At 36.5% G+C, this 26626-nt stretch overlaps 2 protein-coding genes across 2 annotated transcripts; one reads left to right on the forward strand and one right to left on the reverse strand.

Annotated features, from left to right (window-relative positions):
• Positions 1–1964: 1964 nt before the first annotated feature.
• Positions 1965–11247, reverse strand: rpp40 (ribonuclease P/MRP 40 subunit). Its single transcript, XM_017495009.3, has 8 exons — positions 10994–11247; positions 9664–9805; positions 9504–9569; positions 7371–7466; positions 7142–7267; positions 2762–2954; positions 2550–2684; positions 1965–2419 (listed from the first exon to the last, which is right to left on the reverse strand). Exons 1-8 carry the CDS (start codon positions 11108–11110, stop codon positions 2221–2223), a joined length of 1074 nt encoding a protein of 357 aa, XP_017350498.1. The 5' UTR covers positions 11111–11247; the 3' UTR covers positions 1965–2220.
• Positions 11248–18982: 7735 nt separating this feature from the next.
• fitm1l (fat storage inducing transmembrane protein 1, like) lies at positions 18983–25866 on the forward strand. Its single transcript, XM_017496407.3, has 2 exons — positions 18983–19412; positions 25102–25866. Exons 1-2 carry the CDS (start codon positions 19234–19236, stop codon positions 25739–25741), a joined length of 819 nt encoding a protein of 272 aa, XP_017351896.1. The 5' UTR covers positions 18983–19233; the 3' UTR covers positions 25742–25866.
• The last annotated feature ends 760 nt before the right edge of the window (positions 25867–26626 follow it).

Raw genomic sequence — 26626 nt, forward strand, 5'->3', positions numbered from 1 at the left:
CTATTTCAGAGGCATGTAGAGTTTATAGAGAATGCAGACAGAAAACCCCATCCTACCTTTATTAAATTTCCCTTCTATCTTGTACTGCTCTGGTTTAATCATGTGGCTTGTCTCTGAGCATGACACACAGCAAGAAGGTGGCATGCCCATCACTGGGTAATATTTGCTTTTTGTTTGCATAATGTTGAAACATGAAACCTTTTCCCAGCTCTCACTGCCTGCTTTGCATTGCTCATACAGTGAGGGAAAAAAGTATTTGATGCCCTGCTGATTGTGTACGTTTGCCCACTGACAAAGAAATGATCATTCTATAATTTTAATGGTAGATTTATTTAAACAGTGAAAGACAGAAGAACAAAAAAAAAAATCCAGAAAAACACATGTCAAAAATGTTATAAATTGATTTGCATTTTAATGAGGGAAATAAGTATTTGACCCCTCTGCAAAACATGACTTAGTACTTGGTGGCAAAACCCTTGTTGGCAATCACAGAGGTCAGATTTTTCTTGTAGTTGGCCACCAGGTTTGCACACATCTCAGGAGGGATTTTGTCCCACTCCTCTTTGCAGATCTTCTCCAAGTCATTAAGGTTTCGAGGCTGACGTTTAGCAACTCGGATCTTCAGCTCCCTCCACAGATTTTCTATGGGATTAAGGTCTGGAGACTGGCTAGGCCACTCCAGGACCTTAATGTGCTTCTTCTTGAGCCACTCCTTTGTTGCCTTGGCCGTGTGTTTTGGGTCATTGTCATGCTAGAATACCCATCCACAACCCATTTTCAATGCCCTGGCTGAGGGAAGAAGGTTCTCACCCAAGATTTGACGGTACATGGCCCCGTCCATCGTCCCTTTGATGCGGTGAAGTTGTCCTGTCCCCTTAGCAGAAAAACACCCCCAAAGCATAATGTTTCCACCTCCATGTTTGACGGTGGGGATGGTGTTCTTGGGGTCATAGGCAGCATTCCTCCTCCTCCAAACACGGCGAGTTGAGTTGATGCCAAAGAGCTCCATTTTGGTCTCATCTGACCACAACACTTTCACCCAGTTGTCCTCTGAATCATTCAGATGTTCATTGGCAAACTTCAGACGGGCATGTATATGTGCTTTCTTGAGCAGGGGGACCTTGTGGGCGCTGCAGGATTTCAGTCCTTCATGGTGTAGTGTGTTACCAATTGTTTTCTTGGTGACTATGGTCCCAGCTGCCTTGAGATCATTGACAAGATCCTCCCGTGTAGTTCTGGTTGATTCTTCACTGTTCTCATGATCACTGCAACTCCACGAGGTGAGATCTTGCATGGAGCCCCAGGCCGAGGGAGATTGACAGTTCTTTTGTGTTTCTTCCATTTACGAATAATTGCACCAACTGTTGTCATCTTCTCACCAAGCTGCTTGGCAATGGTCTTGTAGCCCATTCCAGACTTGTGCAGGTCTACAATCTTGTCCCTGACATCCTTGGAGAGCTCTTTGGTCTTGGCCATGGTGGAGAGTTTGGAATCTGATTGATTGATTGCTTCTGTGGACAGGTGTCTTTTATACAGGTAACAAGCTGAGATTGGGAGCACTCCCTTTAAGAGTGTGCTCCTAATCTCAGCTCGTTACCTGTATAAAAGACACCTGGGAGCCAGAAATCTTTCTGATTGAGAGGGGGTCAAATACTTATTTCCCTCATTAAAATGCAAATCAATTTATAACATTTTTGACATACATTTTTCTGGATTTTCTTGTTGTTATTCTGTCTCTCACTGTTCAAATAAATCTACCATTAAAATTATAGAATGATCATTTCTTTGTCAGTGGGCAAACGTACAAAATCAGCAGGGGATCAAATACTTTTTTCCCCTCACTGTACAATAATCTGAAAGAGAAGGGGGATTATAAATGCTTAATATGCTGCAATGTGAATGGCCTGTAAACCAGTATTGCACTTATACAAATAACATTGTTCAAACCATGAGACAAATAAACCTTTTAGTTTGCAGTATTGCACTGAATTTAATACTTTTCAAAAGAACTTAACATGTTTTTATCATCAATAATGTGTTCTGTTAGCTAGATTTTACTATTATCTTGCTATCTATTATTGTTATAATCAAGATAAAATAGAATACATAATATATAACAAAAATCTCAATTCCATTCATATAAAAAGGTCTCAAGGACATAATTTCAATAGCTCAGAAATGTGAAATAGCAAAATGATAACGTCTGGTTCATCAAGTTCATCAAGGGGGGCAGCCATCATGTGCACCAGTGGCCATGTGCAACCAGTAATCCTGGTTCTTGAAGCAAACAAAATTGTAGAAGTTTTCTCCCCCCTTGAGGAAGCCATGTTCCGTTGTTCCCCAGCACACAGGACTATCCACAAAGCCATGCACAGTGAGGGAGACCCAGTCTGTAAACTTTGGCGCATCAAAATAACTTCTGGATGAAGAGAGAGAAGCATATTGTTTCACGTCATTGTTTTTATTCACTAAAGATAGTTTGTTGCATGATTCTTTTAGATACCAAAAGACACAACAGAGAAATTAACTGCTAAAGCAAGTGAATTTACCTAAGCTCTTGTAATAGTGAAGAGATGTCTTCAGGAGGGATGAGTCCAGTTACTGTGCAAAGCAGTACCTGGCTCACAGAACTGCATGGCTCCGGACATGCATATGTGGATAGGAAACTTGCAGCTGAGTTTTCACTGAAACAACATTAATAACACCATCTGCCCAATGGAAGGCATGCCATATCCAACAAATAATTCCATTGAATACTCACCAACTTATATTTAGGTTCACTGCCCCCAGCCACTCCAGGAAGTGCTCTGGGGTGCATGAAAGTCTCTTTCCCTGAAGATCTGAAGACTGAAGTGATGGGCACAACAGATCTCTCAGATTGTGGGTACTAAGAGTAGGCCTACACTTCTCGTATGTGTATTGAGACAGGAGAACCTTCAGATGTCCATCTCGGTCTGAGAATGAGAATGACACAGATTAGCACACACCAGGAAAACACTGTATTAAACTGCTGGGATTTGAACTCATGACCTAATAACCGGTAGTCCAACGTCTTAACCACCAAGAGACCACGAATCCACTGACTAGCATGTTTTTGAGCAGTGTTAGAAAAACAAAGAACCCTAAAAAACACCCACGCAGACACAGGAAGAATATGTGAAACTTCACACAGATGGCAATTTGAGCTCACATTCGCATGGAGGACCGGGAGCTGTGAAGCTGCAACATTACGTTCTGCACCACATGTAAATATTGAAATAAAATAAAGCCTTTGCATGATCATTGGGAGATCACAAGCTCAAATCATGATGAGAGACAGCCAACTATGGAGAGAGCAAAATTTCCCATGATCTCTGGATAGGGGAAATGGAATTACTCTCTCCCCTGTTAATCAGAGAGTCACTAACCGATCACAGTGTCTGTGAGCTCATGTATACAGGAAAGGGTAGTTGGCACTTTCCTCACAGTTTGTTCGTGAGAAAGCAGGAACAGCAGTTTGAAAAGATGCAATGGTTTGCTTCATGCGTCTCAGAGGAAACACCTGCTAGCTGTTGTGCAATGGGGGAGAACTAGCTAGTGGGAGGGAAATGACAATTACTAAATTTGGGAGAAAAATGGAAGAAAAACAAATAAACAAAATTAAAAAGTCACAAATGTAACAAGGAACAAATAAAAGCATTACTAAAATTCTAAACTAAATTAAATGCAAACTGTAGAAAAGTGTGTTCTATGCTGGGTCTTAAGATGGAGCTTCTACAACTTGCAGGCAGGAAAGAAAACAGGCATTTTGTTTATGTTAGTTACTCTGTGGACATTAAGTAGTCCTGTACAAGACAATCTTAAATAAACATGTACAGAAAGTGATTTATAGCAATTAAAATAATTTAAAATATATACACTTCAATCTCAAGTTCTGAGGAGAACTAAGGGACAAGTAAGCACAAACCAACTTTTACCAAGGCCACAAAAAAGTCAGATGATTAGACATGAAATTCTTATTCCTATATATTTGTGCCAGTAGTTCAACTGTTGCATTTAATACCAGTCAGTCATCTTTTAAACAAATTTCATGTACTACATCATACAATAGGCAACAAAGCAAAACAAAAGCATAAATCTTCTTTCATAAGAGAAGGTCAACAGATTAAATCCTAAAGTGAGTCTGAAAAAAGTCTTAGTGATGTGAATGTGGAATTAAAATAATAATAATAATAATAATAATAAATTTATATCCTAACTGAATGTAGGCAAGATTGTAAATGAAATCTCATCTGGAGGTTGAATGGAAGGTGTAGCAAATTGGTGAATATTTTTATCAAAATCTACGTCAGTTTAACCCGTAGGTCAAAATCTCTATTGTTCTGAGGACATCATTAAATGGATAATTTACAAGATGACATGTTGACAAGATGATACTAATTGAAAAAAAATTAGATGGCTTACTTCACAAAATTGTAACACTTGTTGCTTTAGTAACTGTCTTCATTTCAAAGAAAAGTGTGAACAGAACTGAAAATACCACTAAAAGAGGGTATCGGCAGGTATCAGTAGTTCCAATTTAATACATTTTAATACCATATTAAAAAAAAAAATTGAAGACCTGCATGTCACTTCAATCATACTACATGATACATCAACTGTAATAGATTGTGTTTGTGTATATACATCCATTTCTGGGTTTAAGAAAACAATAGCAGGGTAAAATGAGGTATATGGGAGAGCAGAGCAAATATACTGTTTGTATTACCATTTGCTCCAACAATGAAAGAAAAAAAAAAATCCAGTATTTCCTTTTCATGACTTTCCAAGAGAGGGAAAAAAATAGAGATGGATTATGGCAGTCAGAAGAGAAAAAGATGTCAAATTTACCATCACTCCCTCAGGAGCTGTATTACAAAACCCCCTCACAGCAGTGTTAATGCCAGTGTAATGTAACAAGCAGTGTTAAAATGCACTGAATAATACTTATAATAAAAATACTAAATTTTTATTTGGGGGTACAAATAGTAATAACAATAGTAATATATTTCTGATTTAAATTCACTTATGCGTTAGACCCTGTGGCTTTTATTTTGGCAGAAAACAGGAAGACCTTTTAGTTGGCAACAGTTTTTTAAAATTCACTTCTCATTACCAATCAGGTGAAATGCTGTAAACCTCTGCCTACAAAAATATTTTACGTTAACATAAAACCAAAGTAGATCTGGTGTGTGTTTGTGTCTAAATGCATTTTATAAGCGACTCAAACTTACAGCACAGACAGAAATGAAGGTGTGGAGCGGCGTTTACTGTAAACTGAGCCGCTCTAAAACACTAATGAGCCGCACACAGAGAGTGCAACACAGAGACACGGGTTTACCATGTCAAACAGCAACGAGACAAAATAAAATCTAAATCTTCTTTACTGTGTCGGTTTGGTTGTATTTTTAAGACCTTTGAAACACGAATTCAAGACATTTTAATGCTAATTAAGGCTTTATTTTTACATTAAGGAATGTAAGACATCTTAAGACTTTTTAAGGACCTGCAGACACCCCACTAAAAGGGGAAATATGTACAGTGCATCCGGAAAGTATTCACAGCACTTCACTTTTTTCCACATTTTGTTATGTTACAGCCTTATTAAAAATAAAAATAAAAAATAAAGCACATGTACATAAGTATTCACAGCCTTTACGACGACACTGAAAATTGAGCTCAGGTGCATCCTGTTTCCACTGATCATCCTTGAGATGTTTCTACAATTTGATTGGAGTCCACATGTGGTAAATTCAGATGATTGGACATGAGTTGGAAAGGCACACGCCTGTCTATATAAGGTCCCACAGTTAACAATGCATCTCAGAGCACAAACCAAGCCATGAAGTCCAAGGAATTGTCTGTAGACCTCCGAGACAGGATTGTATCGAGGCAGAGATCTGGTGAAGGGTTCAGAAACACTTCTGCAGCATTGAAGGTCCCAATGAGCACAGTGGTCTCCATCATCTGTAAATGGAAGAAGTTTGGAACAAGCAAGACGCTTCCTAGAGCTGGCCGCCCCCGGCCAAACTGAGCGATCGGGGGAGAAGGGCCTTAGTCAGGGAGGTGAAGAAAAACCTGATGGTCACTCTGACAGAGCTCCTCTGTGTCTCTGTGGAGAGAGGAGAAACTTCCAGAAGAACAACCATCTCTGCAGCACTCCAACAATCAGGCCTGTATGGAAGAGTGGCCAGAAGGAAGCCACTCCTCGGTAAAAGGCACATGACAGCCCCCCTGGTGTTTGCCAAAAGGCATCTGAAGGACTCTCAGACCATGAGAAACAAAAGATTGAACTCTTTGACCTGAATGGCAAGCGTCATGTCTGGAGGAATCCAGGCACCACTCATCACCTGGCCAATACTATCCCTACAGTGAAGCATGGTGGTGGCAGCATCATGCTGTGGGGATGTATTTCAATGGCAAGAACTGGGAGACTAGTCAAGATCGAGGGAAAGATGAATGCAGCAATGGACAGAGACATCCTTGAGGAAAACCTGCTCCTGAGCACTCTGGACCTCAGACTGGGGCGAAGGTTCGTCTTCCAACAGGACAACGACCCTAAGCACACAGCCAAGATAACCGAGATAACAGGACAACTCTCTGAATGTCCTGGAGTGTCCGAGCCAGAGCCCAGACTTGAACCCGATTGAACATCCCTGGAGAGATCTAAAAATGGCTGTGCATCGACGCTCCCCATCCAACCTGATGGAGCTTGAGAAGTCCTGCAAAGAAGAATGGGAGAAACTGCCCAGAAATAAGTGTGCCAAGCTTGTAGCATCATACTCAAAAAGACTTGAGTCTGTAATTGGTGCCAAAGGTTCTTCAACAAAGTACTGAGCAAAGGCTGTGAATACTTATGTACATGTGCTTTTTTTGTTTTTTATTTTTAATAAATTTGCAAAGATTTCAAACAAACTTCTTTCACGTTGTCATTATGGGGTATTGTTTGTAGAATTTTTAGGAAAATAATGAATTTAATCCATTTGGAATAAGGCTGTAACATAACAAAATTTGGAAAAAGTGAAGCGCTGTGAATACTTTCTGGATGCACTGTAGTTATTCATCACAATCAATAACAAATCTCTTAAATGAAAAGAATCATTCAAAGACTTCCAATACAAACCTGAATGGCAATCCGTTAAAAGAAAGTCACTTCTCAGCGGCACTCTTTCTTTTAAACTTAGCAGAACTTGCTGGTATCGCTTTGCACCGGGAGCCAAAGATTTATCAGTGAGGTCCACAGTTACAACTGCAAGTGCAGAAACGTATTACACAAAAATGTATATTAAACTGTTAGATTTAGATTGTTTTGGAGATAGTTTATTTAGTTAGATGCTGATAAAACTTTTCACCATATCTCATGGGCTTTCTGTGATTGTATAGAGATGGTTTTCCCTCCATGCCAAGCTGCTCATATGTGTCCTTATCAAGAGACAATATCAACTTTCCTACGAGGAAAAAAAAAAAGAATCATTACATAGTGCACTCATCCAACACCAAGGGTCAAACTTAATTACATAATCTATTTTGGTAAATCTGGTATTGTCCATATTAGATCATCATTTATGGCCAGGCATGAAGGACAAAATTGTCAAGAATCTTACATATATATTATATATTATACATATATATTATATATTATACATATACATATATATATATATATATATATATATATATATATATATATATATATATATATATATATATATATATATATATATATATATATATATATATATATATATATATATTTCCTATTTGTAACTTTCATGCTTTCAGGATACGTAAAAAATAATTATCTATAACTTTCAATAAATAAAATCAATAACATTTTAATACTTCCATACCAGCTTCATTAACTGCACATAACGTGTTACTATTATGGAAAATGTGTTTGTCACATACATATGTGTATAGCCTTTAAGAAATAATTGCACAAAATTATTTGATGTATGTATGGGTGTAAAATTTCTGTGGGTAAAACAAACAATAATATATTCTAAGTGAAATCCGTTTTGGGATATGTAGATTAAGACAAATTTAGTGAGCTATTGTCAGCATATTGTAATATAAACTTGCCATACAAAATTCTTTGTATTGTTGTAAACTTTCAACAGTTCTGTCATTCTGATCAACAATCTTTCATTCTGACATGAGTAAAGAAAATATGGCTGAGAAAACATGTCTGGAAAACTGACTTCAGGGACCTGTACCATGAAGCTGGTTTAGGTGGCTAGCCAGGTAAGTTTCAGTTTAGTATGTGCCAACCCTGGGTTTTAGGTATCATGAAAGTGGCTCGGCTCGCTCCATGGCTAACCTGCTCTGGGGCAGGGTATGTTCTGGGTAAGAGAACGCAAACCCAACTTGGACCAATCAGCTGTGAACAAAGTGACGCAACTAATTAAATGCCCCAGCACAAACTGTAAGAAGAGCACTTCGCAGAGAAACATTTAATTAAAACAATTTACATTTATATTAAATTAAATTATATGATGGGGCTATAAGTTTTCAATCCGTTTATTTTCATTGTGAGCCTACTTACGCATTTACACAATCAGCAACGTTCCCGAGCTTTGGCAGCCATGACGGTGTTGGTTTTTGTGGTTAGTGTAGTTTTAAATTCCTCATATTTCCACAAAATACTTTCTAGCTTTTCAACTGGAAGTGAAGTATGCACACCTGCTCACACCCCCCACCACCACCAAGTTGAATGCTATTGGTTGTTCGGTTCTGAAGTCACAAGTTTATATGCACGCGCTCGTGGACTGATCATAGCTGAAGGATCAAAGCCTGAGTTGACAGAGTATGTTGATAACCAGCGTCATGGTACCAATAAAGCCTGATTGGTTTGGCTTTGTCAACTCGAAACTAATCCCGTAACCCTGAGTTTGTTCAACTAGCTTCATAGTACAGGCCCCACGTCCGGAATACTTGTTTGGGTTTGGATGGGCCTCATTCATTTTATAGACACTTCATGCACCACCATCCTGAGGGCAAAAATTTGCAGACATGAATGGGAATTGGGTATGGGGTGTGGGGGGTATTATGCTCAAGGCATTTTTTTTAAGCTCAAGTAGTTAAAAAAAAATTCATTCAAATGACAAAATGACCTAGATAACATTTAAGAGATGTAATCTTCATATAAATGTACTAAAATTACATTTACGGCATTCGGCCTTATCCAGAGCGACTTACATTTATTAGATTCATTTATACATCTGAGCAATTGAGGATTAAGGGCCTTGCCCAAGGGCCCAACAGTGGTAGAATGGCAGTGCTGGGGCTTGAACTCCTGACCTTCTGATCAGCAACCAAGAGCCTTTAACCACTGAGCCACCACTGGCCACCCCTCTTATTACCTAATGCACCTTTAAATCACTTTCAAAAATCAATTCCACTCAAGTAAAATATGCAAAATACCAACCTGAATTTTTCAAGGTACTTTTGAGACAATGACTAGACATATGTTTAATCATACTTACTGCTCAAAACAGCAATAATATTGTCTTCATCAAGCCTGGTTTTGTACGAGAGTGCATAAAAACTGCCTGTGAAAATAGAATAAAAAACATTTCAGGACAGACCCAAAATGAAACAAAAACAACTTACACTGTGGTAAAAGAACACAATCTTTAACTTTACCTTTCTTAATTATTTCAAGCATGTCCTCTTCCAGGAATCTGTAAACTGGTAGATCCCGAACAAGGTGATATGAACTGAAATTACTGATAACTTTTGCTATCTCAGCAGGCAATACTCCACATTCAGGTATCAGTAAGGAAATCTGCAAATCAAAAATATTTAAGCTCACAACACATGAAAAATGTACTCAAACAAATCTGGCATTGTTTTCATACATAAAAATACAAAGAGTCAAAGAGCCACATCTAATTAACAGCTGGCACCAAAGAGTTTGGTTGTCTGGGACAAACAGTCTGTTGAAGTGAATCAGTACTGCAGTGATTCCCCAGTAAGGAGTCAGAGATGATTACGTTTTTGATTAAATATTTCTAACTGCGCGTGATGATTTAGGTGCATGGTAGCATTGGCACCTCACAGTTTCAGGATCCCTACTTCAATCCTGACCTCAGGTTACTGTTTGTGTGGTGTTTCAGTGCAAGTTATCCCACCGTGTTTGTGTGGGTTTCCTCCACGTGTTCAAGCCCCCCCCCCCATTTCCCAAAAGCATGTCAGTGGTGCTAATGAGTGTGCAAATGTATGTGAATGGAGTCTTGAACTGGACGGGTATCCAATCCAGGCCGTATTCCTGCATTGCATCCAGTTTTCCTGGGATAAGCTCCAGGTCTTTCGCGACCATGACCAAGATGCAGTGGTTACTAATACTAGGTGATTGAATGAATGATGACGTAACTGTTCTTTACCATTCTTAAAGTTAATTCATATTCTAAATGAATTCATACACAATCACAACTTTACTTATCTCACCATTACAAATACCATTAATACTGTGGCCTACATAAAATCTTTTAAAGAGTAAAGTGGATCGCTCCCTAAAAAGCCATCATCATCATCATCATCAAACACTGGAACTGAGACTAACAAGTTAACTTAAGTTTATACCATTTTTATATACTTCAAAATATTTTAGAAACCTGCAGCAAGTCTGGAATATACTATTAACATACCAATAAAATTAAGCAAATCAATTAAATTAGCATATTCTATACATAGCTAAACTGTAACATCAGACATGTATTTAATGGGTAATTAATGGATATTATTTCCAACAATTTACTCTAATGTCTCAGTGCAAACAGTGCAGTGGTATTAAAACTACTCAGCTCTATTTAGAGATCGTAGGTTTTCTAGAAATATTTCTATTCATTCCTAAGTTTTACACTAAGAATGTCCCCTCCATGCAAAAAACGTTTAATCATGAATTATGTAAACCAAACTGAAAGAACTGTTCAGTGTTGCTAAGCGGCTTTAAAAGCAAAGTGTTCTCGCTCACCTTATAGTTGAAGCTGTGTTTGGACACGTGCGCTTCATGACGTGATGCTTCATTCAAGAAGCTGGATTTTTCACAGACTAATAACCTCCTCGGGCATTTCTCCAAGTCTGGTAGCATTTTAACACAGAAAGAATAAACGTATAATTCGTGTGTTTTATGAAATAAAAAATGAGCTTGGAAAACTACTTCTGTGTCAACATCTCTTTCGTCCCTTTTTCATATCGGTTGACAAACAGGAAAGTACTGCGCCACCGCCACCTACTGCACTGGAGGCGCATTTAAAAACTCTGCATACAGAGCAGCGGTGAGCCCAGAAACTAAACAGTGGGCTTGGGGAAAACAGGGTGGGCAGGCACGGGGTTTGAAAAGAATACTCAGATGCCAGGATGTGCTGAAAAGAATTTAAATAACTGTAGAAAATGCCGAGTGAGTTAAATGTGCCAAATACAGTGGCGTGAAAATGTATTTGATTCCTTCTGTTTTTGTGTATATCTCATACTAAATAGTTTTAGATCTTAAAACGAAATATAACAGAAAACAAAGGCAACCTGACTGAACACACAATAGAGTTTTAATTAATTAATTGATCTTATTGAAGCAAAAAAAGTTATCCAACATCTATCACCGATGTGAAAAGCTAATTTGCTCCCTTAAATTTAAAATCTGATTGTGCTACCTTTAGTAGCAATAACTGCACTCAAATGGGAGATCAGACTTTCACTTGCTTCTAGGACTAGGATTTACTCCTATGCTTTTGATCATTGTCTTGCTGCATAATCTAGTTGCGCTTGAGTTTCAACTTATGGACTGAAGACCGGACATTCTCCATTATGATTTTCTGGTAGAGAGCAGAATCCATTTTTCCCTCGAGTACTGCATGTTACCCAGGCCCTGAAGTAGCAAAGCATCCCCACACCATCACACGGCCACCACCATGCTTGGCCGTAGGTCAAGGTGAACAAACAATATTAGATTGGTTTCCTACCTGTACCTGGTCTCTAAGGTAAGTAAAGTAAAGAGGATGAGCCAGAAGTTCAACCCACTTTTATAGTGCGGAAAGCTCTGCCTCCGGGGCCATGGGCATGATTTTGCTTACATAAGGTCTCGAGGAAAGGCAGAAGGTTATAATCCTATTTAGACCGTAGTGACAGTCAGAGTGAGTGAGGTTGAAACAGATATTGTGTGTTTGTTTTAAACCCTCATGAGCACAAGGAAAAATCTCTATGCTCTGCTCACACGAATACCTTTTCTTTTTGTCAGTAGTGGGCAGGTCCAACTGGTCTGACTTTAACCTCAACTATCATTGGCTAACAAATTTTTCTGGAAATCAGGTCTGATTGGCTGCCTGCCACTGTGGCAAACCATTAGCAAAGTTACCTGTTCTTTCAAGAGAGACACGACTTCATCCACGGACACTGTTCATATGCATATTTTTTTTTCATTTGTTGATAGTTTTCGATTGATATCCTTGCAACATACTACTTTATGTAATATAATATATGTAAATACAGGGTATCTTTACCAGTTGTTTATAGACAGAAAGTGTTCTATCAGTTTGCATTTTTGGGATGATAATTGATAGTGAGCCATGCAGCTGATATCATTATATTGATAATCCTTCCTTCATTAAGACTCTTCATAATTAATTGTGAGCCCCCAGATAATAAATCATTGGCTTAGCAATAGAGGGTCCCAGACGACACAGACTAATAAAGAAAGGGGTAGTGCTCCACTGGAACAACTATTCACTTCGGCACTAAGGCACACCGCCGGGGTATGACTGAGGAGAGAAGTTTTCCCTCCACTGAATGAAGATCCTGTGCCTATGGACTTCCAGCATCAGAAGTATGATTATTGTTCATCACCCATTCTGGTAGCAATTGAACTAGCTTTAGATCAGACTGAAGATCTCCGAAAGGAGGTGAAGTGCCTGAGGAGACAGGTGGAAGAGTTGTCTGTCTGTCAGAGATTTTGTTTGGGGCGATTTGCTGCATCTGACAATGACATAAAACAAAACTATACAAGATGCTATATTATAAAACACATTGTAGCTTTGGTCATCTGATTGCCAAAAAGTAATTTTCTGGTCTTTACATTCATAATACATGTTTATTTAAGTATATCTTTTATTTACATGTCAGTAAAGCCCTACAGTATACTTTAAAAGCAATACGGTCTAAACATAAAATAAGCTACAACTTTGGTTATGCATTAAATTTGGTGGTATACATTACATTATGTGGGGGGAATAGAGAAGTGAAGAAAATAAAATTGAATGCTACTAATATTACTTTCTCTATATAAACAGACATATACATTTCTCTATAAAAACACATTATATAAACAGTATTTAACATTTTATTATTTTAACAGGGTCCGTGCCTGCATGCCATGGATGACTTTTTCCTCTTCATGGTCCATCTCTCAGTTGGTCTAACACAGAGTGATCTGGCCCCAGATTCAATAGCCATCAGTCCAACTTGAATCAAATTATTACAACCTGGGCCAATTTTCTCTACACCATTCTTGGATTGGTGCACATGGATGACTGAGGAGACGGTCAAGGCTCACATGCCAAAGGCGTTCCAGGACTACACAGACACACTCTGCTGAAACCTGGAATGGCAATTATGGTCGGCAAAGGTTTTTGTGGATGACTGTGTGACTGTGTGAATGTCCAAAAAGAACAGTGCTGTCTGTCTGCATTTGCTAAAGCTCATGGACAAGTCAGAAGGCTATTGGAAAAATGTTTTGTGGATTGATGAAAACAAAATAGAAATGTTTGATTTAAATGAGAATGTTTGGAGAATGAAAAACACAACATTCCATCATAAGAACCTTATCCAATCTGTTAAACATGGTGGTGATGGTATCATGGTTTGGGCCTGTTTTGCTGCAAATAGGCCAGGATGCCTTGTCATTATTGAACAATGAATTCTGAAGTATACCAACGAATTCTAAAGGAAAATGTCAAGACATCCGTTCATGAACTGAATCTCAAGAGAAAGTGTGTCATGCAGCAAGTCAAGGACCCTAAGCACACAAGTCATTCTATGAAAGAATCATTAAGGAAGAATAAAGTTAATGTTTTGGAATGGCCAAGTCAAAGTCCTGACCTTAATCCAACAGAAATGTTATGGAAGGACCTGAAGCAAGCAGTTCATATGAGGAAACCCACCAACATCCCAGAATGAAGCTGTTCTGTACTGAGGAATGGGCTAAAATTCCTCCAAGCCAACGTGCAGGACTGATCAGCAGAAGATTTACCAAAAATGTTTAGCTGCAGTTATTCCTGCACAATCTGGTCACACCAGATACTGAAAGCAAAGGTTAACATACTTTTGTCACTCACAGATATGTCATATTGGATCATTTTCCTCAATAAATAAATGACTAAATATGACATTTTTATCTCATTTGTTTAACTGGGTTCTCTTGAAAATCTGTTGATGTTTTACATCATAGTTATGCAGAAATACAGAAAACCCAAAATGGTTTACAATGGTTTCACAAGAAACATTTGGTGTGTCCAAATTTACCAGTCCTCCCCAAAACTACTGGAACAGCAAGGCCAATTAATTTGTTTCTGTGATACATCAAAGACATTTGTGTTTGAGATCAAAACATTGATATGAGTTGCAAGTTTAGGGTTTCAGCTTTTATTTCTATTCTTTACATCTAGATCTGTTAAACATAATAAAAACATAGAACCTTTTGCGTCAGACCGCCCAATTTTTTGGTGAGCAAAGGTATAGGAACAGATAGGAACAGAAGTCTTGAAGTAAATGAAAGTAAATATTTGGTTGCATATCCCTCGCTTGCAATAACTGCATCAAACCTGTGACTCACAGGTGATGGGAATCGGAGTCTCTAGTCCCTTTCTGGTATTTACATGACACTGTACACACAGCTTGTCAGGAAACAAAAAACAGTATAAAAAGTTTTCTTAGTTTGTGTCTGTGCTCCTAGTATTTTTTATTTTTAACTGTGAAAGAATGTAAAATAAAAAGGTACACAACTGTAAACTATAAATCATGAAATTACCCTTTAATTAACAATTAATGTAAATACAAGAACAGTTGACACTTTTTGCATTATTGTTTTGTAAAAAACAACAAAAAAAACAAAACAGTAAATCACTGTATTTTCTACAGATGCATGCTGTTGGAAATATGATTTTTCTTTTCTTGTTTACAATAAATCACAATTATATGGTCAAAATGAATATGAATGTACCTCTATGGGAATAAACCATTCTAGGCCAGACCTCTCCAATTAATTCGATTACATGACTATTTAGATTACAATGACTCTTTAGTGTCTCATGATCCTTCTGGAACAGGATCCGGCACCTCTAAACTATAGCACACCTGTGTTCCAGAACCTTTTTATGTGGATCCGGCACCTCTGGTTGTAAAGTCTCCCACAGCAGTTTTATCAAAACAAATAGTTTTAGTTTTTAATTCACCAAAAGTAAAACAGAACAACAAAAAAAGGGCAATAGAAATGCTCAAATATTGCCAATAATATTGCTCAAATATTGTTAATCAGTAGCCTCTTTCACATATCATAATCATTTCAAGTTCATAGTTCACCTGAATTTGTTGTCACAAAGTGAAGCCTACCATCTACAGGTTGTAGAGTGTGTCATGGCGAAAACAAAGCAGTTATCATTACCAGCAATTTTTAAGAACACAAACAAAATACTAAAAAGACAATAATCCAAGAGAGCGAGCAGCAGCAGGTCACTGATGAAGCAGTTTGGTGACCATTCCCACAACTAGCAGTGATAATGCTAGCCTGATTGTGGAATGTTTTAGAAGCACTTACGAGGTGAAACGTTGTCAACCTGCACATGGCTTTGAAAGTGGGATCGAATGCCCAGAATTAAATACAGTCAAAAGGCCACATACAGTCATTGGGGCTGTTAGGGAGTGCAGGGACACAAATGGACAAAAAGTTCCAGAAGGACTGAGGCAGTTGATGGCTACTGTAAATACCACATCAATCTTGAGTGGAGCGCGAGCAGGGATTCTCCAAAATGAATCTCATTTGTAGCTCGCAGCATGCACCCCTTCTCATCCCCACCATCTCATCTCTCAATCCCAAGCCATTTGTGTGCTCATGGATATGTAAGGAACACAGGGAAGAGGACACTGACATGACAGCTTTCTGGAACATTTTGTGTTAGGTAAGACTATTTCTTTTATTATGTTTTGCAGTTAATGTTTATTGTAAGTACACTTACTGTATGAAACTTAGGTTTGTATTCAAATTTCTTTGGGCAAATGTGTTTTGTAGCTAATTGATGTGACAGCACATAAGCTGATAAAATGTGCAATCCATAAATGTTTCCCTTTGTACTGAGAATACTCACTACTATTAAGTTTGTTATACTATTACGTCACTGTACCAGTGTGATCACTATCAGCATTGAATATCACTGGCTATGTGAGATGCTGGAAGCACTTTTACAAAGTCTGTAAGTTTGAGGACCGTGACCTTTTGCGTGCCACCCGACCTGCCGGATCACTACCCTCTTATTGTTCTGAGGCCTGCAGATTTACAAATTAAACACTGGTCTTGCCTCATTACAAACAAACTGCATCGCAACAAACTTTGTGCAAAAAACAAAATGTGTTGCAGTTGAAAATGGCATAGAGGTGCTGGCCCGAGCTGAAATCTGATGCTTGAAGTGCCCCTGTCCTGTCACTCATCGCTGATCTACATCAGAGCAATCCTCTGGCTGAATCTGTTCGTATAAATTTAACGTGCGTAACTATTCTTTCTACCACAGTGCGTTTTCATTATCATGCACAAATGATATCACATTATCATTTCATTATCCTCACCCACTTAAGCTTCAGTACCTTTCAACATTAACTAACATCTCAAATATGGAAGTATTTTGGAGACAATATTCAAAAGCAATTGCAAACTGTATTTGCATTTCCTATTTGTGGATGCATGAAATGTGACATAATTCAAATGAAAATTCAAATTGTGTATTACCATTTGCATTTTCATTTACGCGAATGTGCAGTGTCTGCACAATTTAAAAACATATATAAATATACACTGTACTGTGCATAAGTTTCAGGCACCCTATTGTTTTTAGTACAAACTTTGTTATAGATTTTTTATTGGATGACTTCTATTTTATCAAGTCAGTACAAAAATCATTTTAGATAACCAAACATTATTTTTCTAGAACAAAATTAAATGTTACAGAAAAATGTTTGCATGTCATTAAAGAAAGCAGCATATTACATAAGAAAACACTTTTCAGACAAAAAACACAATGGAGACTGCTGGATTTTGCTGCAAAAATAAGAAATGTGCAACAGTCAAAGTCTCCAGAAGAACTGTGACTGGATCTGCAAGATGCTCATTAAAACTTACAGCTTATTTCCTTATAAAACTGGACTAATTGTACAGGAGACTACTATTTTTATTTTAATGTCACACCAAATATTGGCTTTGTTTCATTTACTACAGTTTACTGATCTTTATGGTATTTTCTTTTTTAAAATGTAGAAATATATAATTTTATTATTTTGAATTATTTTATTAATTTTGTTACTTACTTTGTCTTAACTTTGTTTTAAGACACTGTTTCATGAGACTATTCTTTTAAAAAATATTCTAAGAACCATTCAAACATAGATTGAAAACATCTGGGAAATAAGTTTTACAAAATGTAAAAAATTGAGTGAATTACCAGAACAAAAACGTAAATATCACTTAAAATTATAGTTCCATACAAGATAAATAATGAATTGTTAACTTAAAACTATGGTCTGTAAATTTAATTAATTGAGTTGACATTACTTAAAACGAGTCAAAGGCTTAGTTCAACTTACCTAAAAAGCTGAGTTTTAAAAAATTAAATCCAGATCAATATTTTTTTTACATTGTGTGACCATAGTGCATATAACCCTGGTTAACAAATTATGAGCTAAATTAGATCTTACAGTTAGCTGATTAATTTGTGCTTAGAATTTCTACTTCAGTGTGTCTACTTTAAGTGCTGATTAATCTAAAAATATGATTTTGTTTCAGTGCCTTTCTATGAATGTATTTGTTTGGAAATTGTTTTCCATCGGTTCCTCTGCAGCTAGTGGGCTGTTAAGATGGCATATTGTTATTTTTACAATCTTACATGTTAGCATTCTTTTACCACTTTCAGAAATTCTGTCATTGTGAATTGTTTCATTAAATTAATTCATATTAATGGATTCAATAATTCATATTAATGGATATAATTAATATCCATTTTAAAGTATACACCCGGTTTAATAATATTAAAACCATTATATTAATATATTGTATATTTGTATATAATATAACAATATTAATGGTTTAGTTGTTGTGGTGGGTTGGTGATTATGCTGAAAATCTGGGAAATGTAACTGTAGTTCAAGGCTTAGTTGGGTCTACTTAATTTAAATATATGGAACCTGTTGACAACATGACATACATGTTGACGTATTTTTGGTCAAATTAAGTAAAACACCTTCAGCTAAAATATAGATCAATTATTTGAAACACCTTTTGATCAAGTTGAAATAACTATTTTAGTATTGTTTGATTTGTTCAAATAATTTACTTGGTATTAACTTAGTTAAAATTTGATATATAGACATGAATTCTTTAAAGAACCATGTTGAGGTTAAATAAAATAATTACCTACTCAGAACATATGATTTAATTCACTTAATTTATTTATTTGGAAATAATTAAAATAAGTAAGTTCAACAACTTTTTTTTTTTTTTTTTGAGTGGATGAAGTGTCATGTAAGCAGATGATGAGGTTGGTTGGGCTTAACTGTTAACAGAAAGTAAGTTTAACAGAAAGTAAGGTCAATAATAACTGACAGAAACAGGCTTTGACACCAACAGCTGAATCTAAGAATAGCCAGAGCAGGAGACATGAGAAGAATTAGGTACAGTACAGTTCCTAAATATAGTAAGATAGAGCGGCTGGTTGAGGGTGGTGGGGGTAGTGGTGCAGAGGTTGGAAGGGAGCCCTCCAGATACACGTATAACATAAAAGACACTAATAAGCTAGGCATGGACACATATTGGAGAGATTAGAGAACAAACTTTAGAAGAAGAAAACAATGTGCTGGATCAATCTCTAGAATATATTTGGACTACACTTGGAAGCAGAAGGGTTTTTTTTTAACAGGACTCTGTGGGTAAGGCTGTTTTGTCTGCCTCAGTTCTCAGTGCTTCAGATGATTCTGAACTCTTTACTTGTGGTCATAACTGACCTGGCGGCTGCGCTTCTGGGCAATATATTGTTTCGCCGCTATTTCCATTTGTTTCTGTCAGCCATGGTTATGTTTGGACCCTTGCTGAGCTTATGGGTATCCCACTATAGTGTTTTTGCTAAGAGGAGCCATTATCTTTACAGGTGAGCTGCACACATGCATACGCCTTAAAACACATACACACACTTATTGTAGGAGGATTTTGCATATGCATGTGTGCTAATATACGAATGTGATTTGTGACACCAGTTAACCAATTCATCAATTCTCAGAAGCAATGTAGTTATAAATGTTACAGTCTAAAATTTTCCAGCTGTGGAACATACAAATACATAAATATATCCTCACATTTTGTTTAGTGTTAACACTGTTCTGCATCACCTACTAATGCACTGTGTGATGTCTTAGAGTAAGCAAAAGCAGTAAATGTAAAAGTCAAGTCAAGGGCACAGAATTTTATTTGAACATAATCCAATACATTAAATACACAATCCCACTAACTAAACTCTCCTACTAATAAATGTTAACAATAATCAGTATTATGGAAAAAAGTATATCACATTCTATAACTGTGAACAATTACACTAAAAACTTATTTTATCAAGAGTATAAGGTTAAAACAACAAAAACAAATTGTGCTGCAGTATAAACACATACAGAGAGCACTGTATATTATGTCCTATAACGAATGTTAGAAATTAATGTTTTATTTACAGAGTGAAATATAACACCAAAGGGTTTAAGTTTTTTTTTTAAATGATATGATTTTAAAATACTGAGCCATAATATTTTGACCCTCAGTAAGGTTGACCAAGATGCAAGTATTCAATTGTATATTTTTATTTCTACAGTACTGTGAAAAAGTATCTGCCCCCATCCTGATTTCCTGTTTTTTGTGTATATCTCATACTAAATTGTTTCAGAAATTAAAACAAAATCTAAGATAAAAACAAAGGCAACCTGAGTAAACACAAAATACAATTTTTAAATTATAATGTTATTTATTGAAGCAAAACAACTATCCAATACCAAGTGGGTCTGCGTGAAAATGTATTTGCCCCCATAGTTACTAATTCATAATGGGGTTCAGCTGGACTAGATGCCACCAGGCCTGATGAAGCATTCAACAGGATGAAGTTGGTTAAAAGGTCTTACCCAGTAACACACTATGCCAAAATTCAAAGACATTCCAGAAAAGATGAGGAAGAAGGTTATTGAAATACATCAGTCCGGGAAGAGTTACAAAGCTATTTCAAAGACTGTGGGACTCCAAAGAACCACAGTGTGAGCCATTATCTCCAAATAAAAAACTCTGCACAGTAGTGAACCTTCCCAGAAGTGGCCAACCTTCCAAAATTTCTCCAAGAGCACAGCAACTACTCATCCAGGAAGTCACAAAAGAACCAAGGACAACATCAAAGGAACTACAGGCCTCTCTTGCATCAATAAAGGTCACTGTTCATGACTCCACTATCAGAAAGACACTGAACAAAAATGGCATCCATGGAAGAGTGGTAAGGTGAAAACCACTGCTAACCCAGGAGAACATTAAAGCTCATATGAATTTTGCCAAAACAAACCTTGATGATCCTCAAACCTTTGGGGAGAATGTTCTGTGGACTGGACTGATGAGTTGAAAGTGGAACTGCTTGGAGGACAGGAGTCCCGTTACATGTGGCATAAACCAAACACAGAATTCCACAAAAAGAACATCAAACGTATGGTTAAGTATGGTAGTGGAATTGTGGTGGTCTGGGGATGCTTTGCTGCTTCGGGGCCTGGTCAACTTGCAATAATTGAAGAAAACATGAATTCTGCTCTCTACCAGAAAATCCTAAAAGGGAATGTCTGGTCTTAAGTCCATAAGCTGAAACTCAAGTGCAACTGGATAATGTATCAAGACAATGATCCAAAGCATACGAGTAAATACCAGTCCTAGAAGTAAGTGAAAGACTGATCTCCAGTTATTGGAAGCGTTTGGTTGCAGTTATTGCTGTTAAAAGTGGCACAACCAGGTTTAAGTTTAAGGGGGCAATTAGTTTTTCACGTGGGTGATAGGTGTTTGTTTTTTTTTTGCTCCTTTTTTTGTTTTAAAAACTACATAAAAAATTGTGTTTACTCAGGTTGCCTTTGTTTTATGCTGTATTTCATTTGAAGATCTAAAACTAAAGCCCCAATTCCAAAAAAGATGGGACACTGTAAAATGTAAAAAAACAAAACAAAAAAAACAGAATGCAATGACTTGCAAATCTCATAAACCCATATGTTTTTCCAATAGAACATAGAAAATATAGCAAATGTTTAAATTGAGGAAATGTACCAATTTAAGGAAAAAATAAGGTAATTTTGAATTTGATGGTCACAACACGTCTCAAAAAAGTTGGGACGGGGCAACAAAAGGCTGGTAAAGTAAGTGTTACTAAAAAGAAGCTGGAAGAACATTTGGCAACAGGTCAGTAACATGACTGGGTATAAAAAGAATGTCTTAGTGAGTCAGAGTCTCAGAAGTATAGATGGGATGGAGTCTGGATAGAAGTGTATGTTGCTCTAAAGGGTAGTTTCTGGCCATTTTGGTGACCTAGGTGAGATTCCTATTAACCACCCCCCCAAGAAAAACCAACAATCTGTCACGATTGTTTGTGTCATAAATATAAAACTCTACAGCATAAATGAACAGATTCTCATCCACATGAAAAACCCATCCCAAAGCCTGTCTGTCTCTAACTGCAATTAGTTACACATTTACAGCACAAGAAAACTATTGAAACTATTCATGTACAATAACTTTTATACTTTTTTCTCTTCAGACTGCAGTTGTTTGGCAGGTATACACTGGTTGTCATAGTAAAAACACTATCTTCAGTATACTCTAAACATTAATTTCTGTTCAACATCTTTCTTATAGCATTTTTTTTTAAATCAATCTTTATGATGCTAATATTCAGCTGTTAAATGTGTTTTAACACATGGGGAATTCTTGCTAGGACAGCGTGTCCTTTGTGAACGTGTTATGCTCATCATGATGGCATGCTAATAGGCGCTAACAGGTGGCAAAACAGGTCTTTTCTGTCCATAGACTACTAGTTGCAAACCTTTATATTTCTCTTTTTTTCCTAATCCTTTTTTTTGTTTTGCGATACTGAGCCCTATCCCTCTTCCTAACAGCGCGCCCTCTATCAGGGATACCAGATAAATAATTGCATGCAATCATAAAGTATTACCTGATTAAATACCTGATAGATTTCCAGATTTCTTGAGTTAATACTGATGTCTGGTGAAAATTTCATGTGAATATCCTCATTAGAAATATATTTTCTGGAAAAAATGTTGATGTGTTCAATACTTATTTCTCCCACTGTATATGTCATTGATGCACTGAGATGTGATAATATATGATAATAATAAAAAAAGAAAATTATGATAGTGTAATTTACAACTTGAAATAAAAGTAATAGTAACATTTTTAATTAATATTTTTGATTTTGTTAGTTCATGGCCCTGGTGATATTGTGTACAATTCCCCAGTTTCAGTAATGTAAAAGACCTGTACTTTTCCTGAATGTTTGTACAACATGGCTTTTACTATTTCTGATCCCAGGACAGAAAGTTTTTCTTAACATTGATTTAAAGCAAAGATGCATTATCCTCATTTGTTTGGTTAATGATAGTGAAACATTTAAAAATGTGAAAAATTAAGTGTTTTGGTATATCTACAGCCCATGATATTTGAGTGGAAGCATTTACATTTTAAATATTGTTAATAGCAAATAAAACCCCTATAATTTTCTTTATGTTACTTAGTGCACTTAGAACTCATTTTATAGTCCTTCTTATAAATATTATAATATAAATATACATTCTTATAAATTCCAAATTTTAATGTGGCAGAACGTTTCTGTAGATTTCTGATTTCATTTTGCTGGCTATGCAGCAGGTCATAATAGTAAAAGGGTTATGTAGAGTTTAGTACTCTACTAAGTACTAAAGATGCTTGGCATGAAGTGATAGCATAATTTTGAAACTGGAGAAGTCGTTATAAGTTGCATTTTCAGCAATTTGAAGCATTCGTTGTGTGTACCTATTTCAATTGTTTTTGTTTGATATGTTCATTGCAAACAGCTGAATGACAATACAACTGATTTGCAATGGGGGTTGAATAATTTTGATTGCAACTATATTTGCATGCGGTGGAATTATTACTGTCCTAATATATATTGTCACGAATTTATATTTATTTGTAAAATATTTAATTAAAATAATTGACATTTATTTTAATGAATTTACATGAAATATGTTAGGGTTATAAGTTTTCAATCTGTTAATTCTCATTGTGAGCATATAAAAGTAAACTTTTACACAATCATTTACACAATCAGCAATGTTCCACCAGCAACAGTGTTGCTTTTTGCTGTTAGTGTAGTATTTAAATTCCTCATATTTCCTCATAATTTTTGCTGTTCAAACAGAAGTATGCTGTTTTTTCCCACATTGAATGCTATTGGTTGTTCGATGCCAATGTCTCGCTTTTACATGCACACGCTTATGGACTAATTATAGGTTAAGGATCAAACCTGAGTTCACAGAGAAAGTAGATAACCAGTGTCAATGTAACAGTAAATCCTGATTGGATTGGTTCAGTTTTGTCAACACGAAACTAATCCTCTAACCATGAGTTTGTTCAAATACCTTCATGGCACAGGGACCAGGTGTTTCTTTCTTTTTTAGGACATTCAGATTGTTGTATTGGTTATGCCCAGTCATATGTTCCAATATTTATGATCACTTGATCACTATTTATGATCACACAAATGGGAGGAATCAAACAAAATGTGCTATGTTCTAAGTTGTTTAACATAGATGTAAATATCAGGAGATGAAAGCTGAAATTCTGATCTACTGTCTCATTCATCTTTTGATCTCAAATCCAGTTGTCTTCAGTGTATAGCAAAAAGAAAAGTATTGCCCTTGCCATTCCAATACTTTCAGAGGGAACTTGTGGCCTGTTTGGGCTATCTCTCCAGCTCCTTCCAGCTCTTTTAAAGTTGCTTCTCTGACTAATGCTCTCCATACCTACTCCCTGACTTTTGGTGGATGGATGGCCACCTCTTGGCAGAACTGCAGTTGTATATATACTCTTCCATTTTTAAAAATAAAGGATGTAATAGTGCATCTATATTGGTTTATCTATATTGAGCATCTATATTGAGTTTCAATGAGGGTGTATCATTTGAGTATATATAAAAATGTGTGTGTATATATATATATATATATATATATATATATATATATATATATATATATAATTTTTGTGTAGGTTCATGACATAGTCCCAGTTGAGTCCATTTAATTTCCAGCTTGTAATGCTACAAAATGTGTAAAAGTTCAAGGGGGTCAATATTTTAGCAAGGCACTGTACATCTGAAATAGACAAATAAGGTACTTAAAAATATTCAGTTTTGTTGCCTGTAATCGTGATCTCTTTTTGTTAGACAGATGTAAACAGATATACTGATGCATCTGTATTAAGTACAGATGTTGCAGTACTGCTATATGGTGGATTTGTTACTGAATGCTGACAGCTAACATTAATGTCTGCAAATGTTGTACTAACACTGTTGCACAGATTTATAACTGACATATTGGTGATCATTTTGAGGAGCAACAAAAAATAAACTGTTGCCAGAATGCTGTACATACATTATTTGTACTGCACACCTTCCATGATGTTTTGTGGTAACATTTTATTGAAAAAATTCTGAGAGATTTTTGGACATTTAAAAATGTGATTTGCTTTGAAATGTCAATGAAATTCTCTTTCTCTGTGTTCAACAGAGTTTTTCTGCGTTCAGGCTGGGGTTGGACCTGTATCTTTGTAGGCTCTTTCGTCTTCCTCCTGTCTTTATCTGTACGGCGCTCCTTAACACTCACACTTCGGCATCTCTCAAGGCTGGCTGTAGCAGGCGGGTTGTGGCTGGGTTTCCGTAAGCTGCTTAGCCTGCTGGAGAATGCCACAGGGAGTTGCTACGAGCCCCTCAGTGGAGCTCATGAGCTTGCTGTAGGGACTAATGGAGAAGGGCAGCCTTTATTGCTGTTACGGGAGGGAGAGACAAAGGCTGTTTGCATCAGCTCTGGCATGGTATGGCGTGGGTATGAGGTCTCTGAGGACATCTTTCTGCTTTCTTTTTGTTGCCTGCTGCTGGCTGAGGAGATGGCTGTGTTTGGGCCCTATCTGAACCTGGGTGGGATGTCTGGAGCACCCCTACGCATTCTGTTCTTATTCTGTGTCCTGTTGCTGAGTCTCTGGTTGTTTCTACTTTTCTGCCTACTCGCTTATTTTCCTCAATTCCCAAATCAGCTCTTGGGAGGAGCTCTGGGTTGCCTGAGCTGGAGGGCAACGTACCAGGGCTGGTACCATATGGGACCAAGCTGGTACTGCCCTGGAAGGCCTGGGGTGGGTCTTCTGACAACATAGGGACATATTAACAAAACTGTTAATAAATACGTAAATAAATGAATAAATATATTAATAGTTTAATTAAATTGGGGTAAATATGTTTGAAGAATAATTTAATAAAGTTTAATTTTCACATTTTTGAACTACCTCTGTTTCAGAGATTTAATTTTAAAAGTAGTATGATCCAGTTACTACAGCCCATTAATTTATTACCTCAACAGTCATTAACAAGTTTTCTTGATTTAACTTTGTCATTCTGGTGACATATTCCCATAAATAAAAATTAAGGCTAAAACAACTGGTTGAGAAATAGATGTGTTAGATATTTGATTAGATTTTTAAAATTATGGTTAATTCCTTCAAAATTATCAACAATCACAGAGATGAAAGAACATACAGTATTCAAATAAAAATCATTAGAATTTATACAGTTAAAGGTCTAGTGGTGATATTTTAGTTTGAAACAAATTGGCTGCTATAAATTAGCACTTTGATACCATATTAATATGCAGCAGATTGTAATAATAGAAAGAGGACAAAGAAAGACTGTTTAATGTTTAACACAACAAGGTGCTCACCAAGATCTGCAATGAGTATGCAGGATTTATTTCTGGCTACTGCTTTGTGTTCTCACAGCTCACTGTTAAAGATATCATTTAAACTCAAAAGCATGAAACCTTGGGGTTAAAAACTGTGATGCAGCTGGACCATAGGAGACTCTTGCCATTTTTTCATAATGCAAAATTTGCATATACAGTCATATGAAAAAATAAGTGCATTAAATAATTTAAGTAATAAACTGACTTTTATGACATATGTGGACAAGTAACCATTTGATCATCTTTCAAACAGTGCCAATTAATAAAGTTGGTAAACTTGAACAAAACCACATGGGAAAATTAG

Source organism: Ictalurus punctatus, chromosome 20 (genome assembly GCF_001660625.3).
Source record: "Ictalurus punctatus breed USDA103 chromosome 20, Coco_2.0, whole genome shotgun sequence".
Taxonomy (NCBI): domain Eukaryota; kingdom Metazoa; phylum Chordata; class Actinopteri; order Siluriformes; family Ictaluridae; genus Ictalurus; species Ictalurus punctatus.

Excerpts from the sequence above, each read along its gene's own strand:
- fitm1l (XM_017496407.3), top strand. The coding sequence starts at position 19,234 with ATGATTCTGAACTCTTTACTTGTGGTCATAACTGACCTGGCGGCTGCG. Across the intron at positions 19,413-25,101 it reads AGGAGCCATTATCTTTACAG|AGTTTTTCTGCGTTCAGGCT; the intron begins GTGAGCTGCACA and ends TGTGTTCAACAG.
- rpp40 (XM_017495009.3), bottom strand. The coding sequence starts at position 11,110 with ATGCTACCAGACTTGGAGAAATGCCCGAGGAGGTTATTAGTCTGTGAA. Across the intron at positions 9,570-9,663 it reads GCTTGAAATAATTAAGAAAG|GCAGTTTTTATGCACTCTCG; the intron begins GTAAAGTTAAAG and ends CTATTTTCACAG. Across the intron at positions 7,268-7,370 it reads CAGAAAGCCCATGAGATATG|TTGTAACTGTGGACCTCACT; the intron begins GTGAAAAGTTTT and ends CTGCACTTGCAG.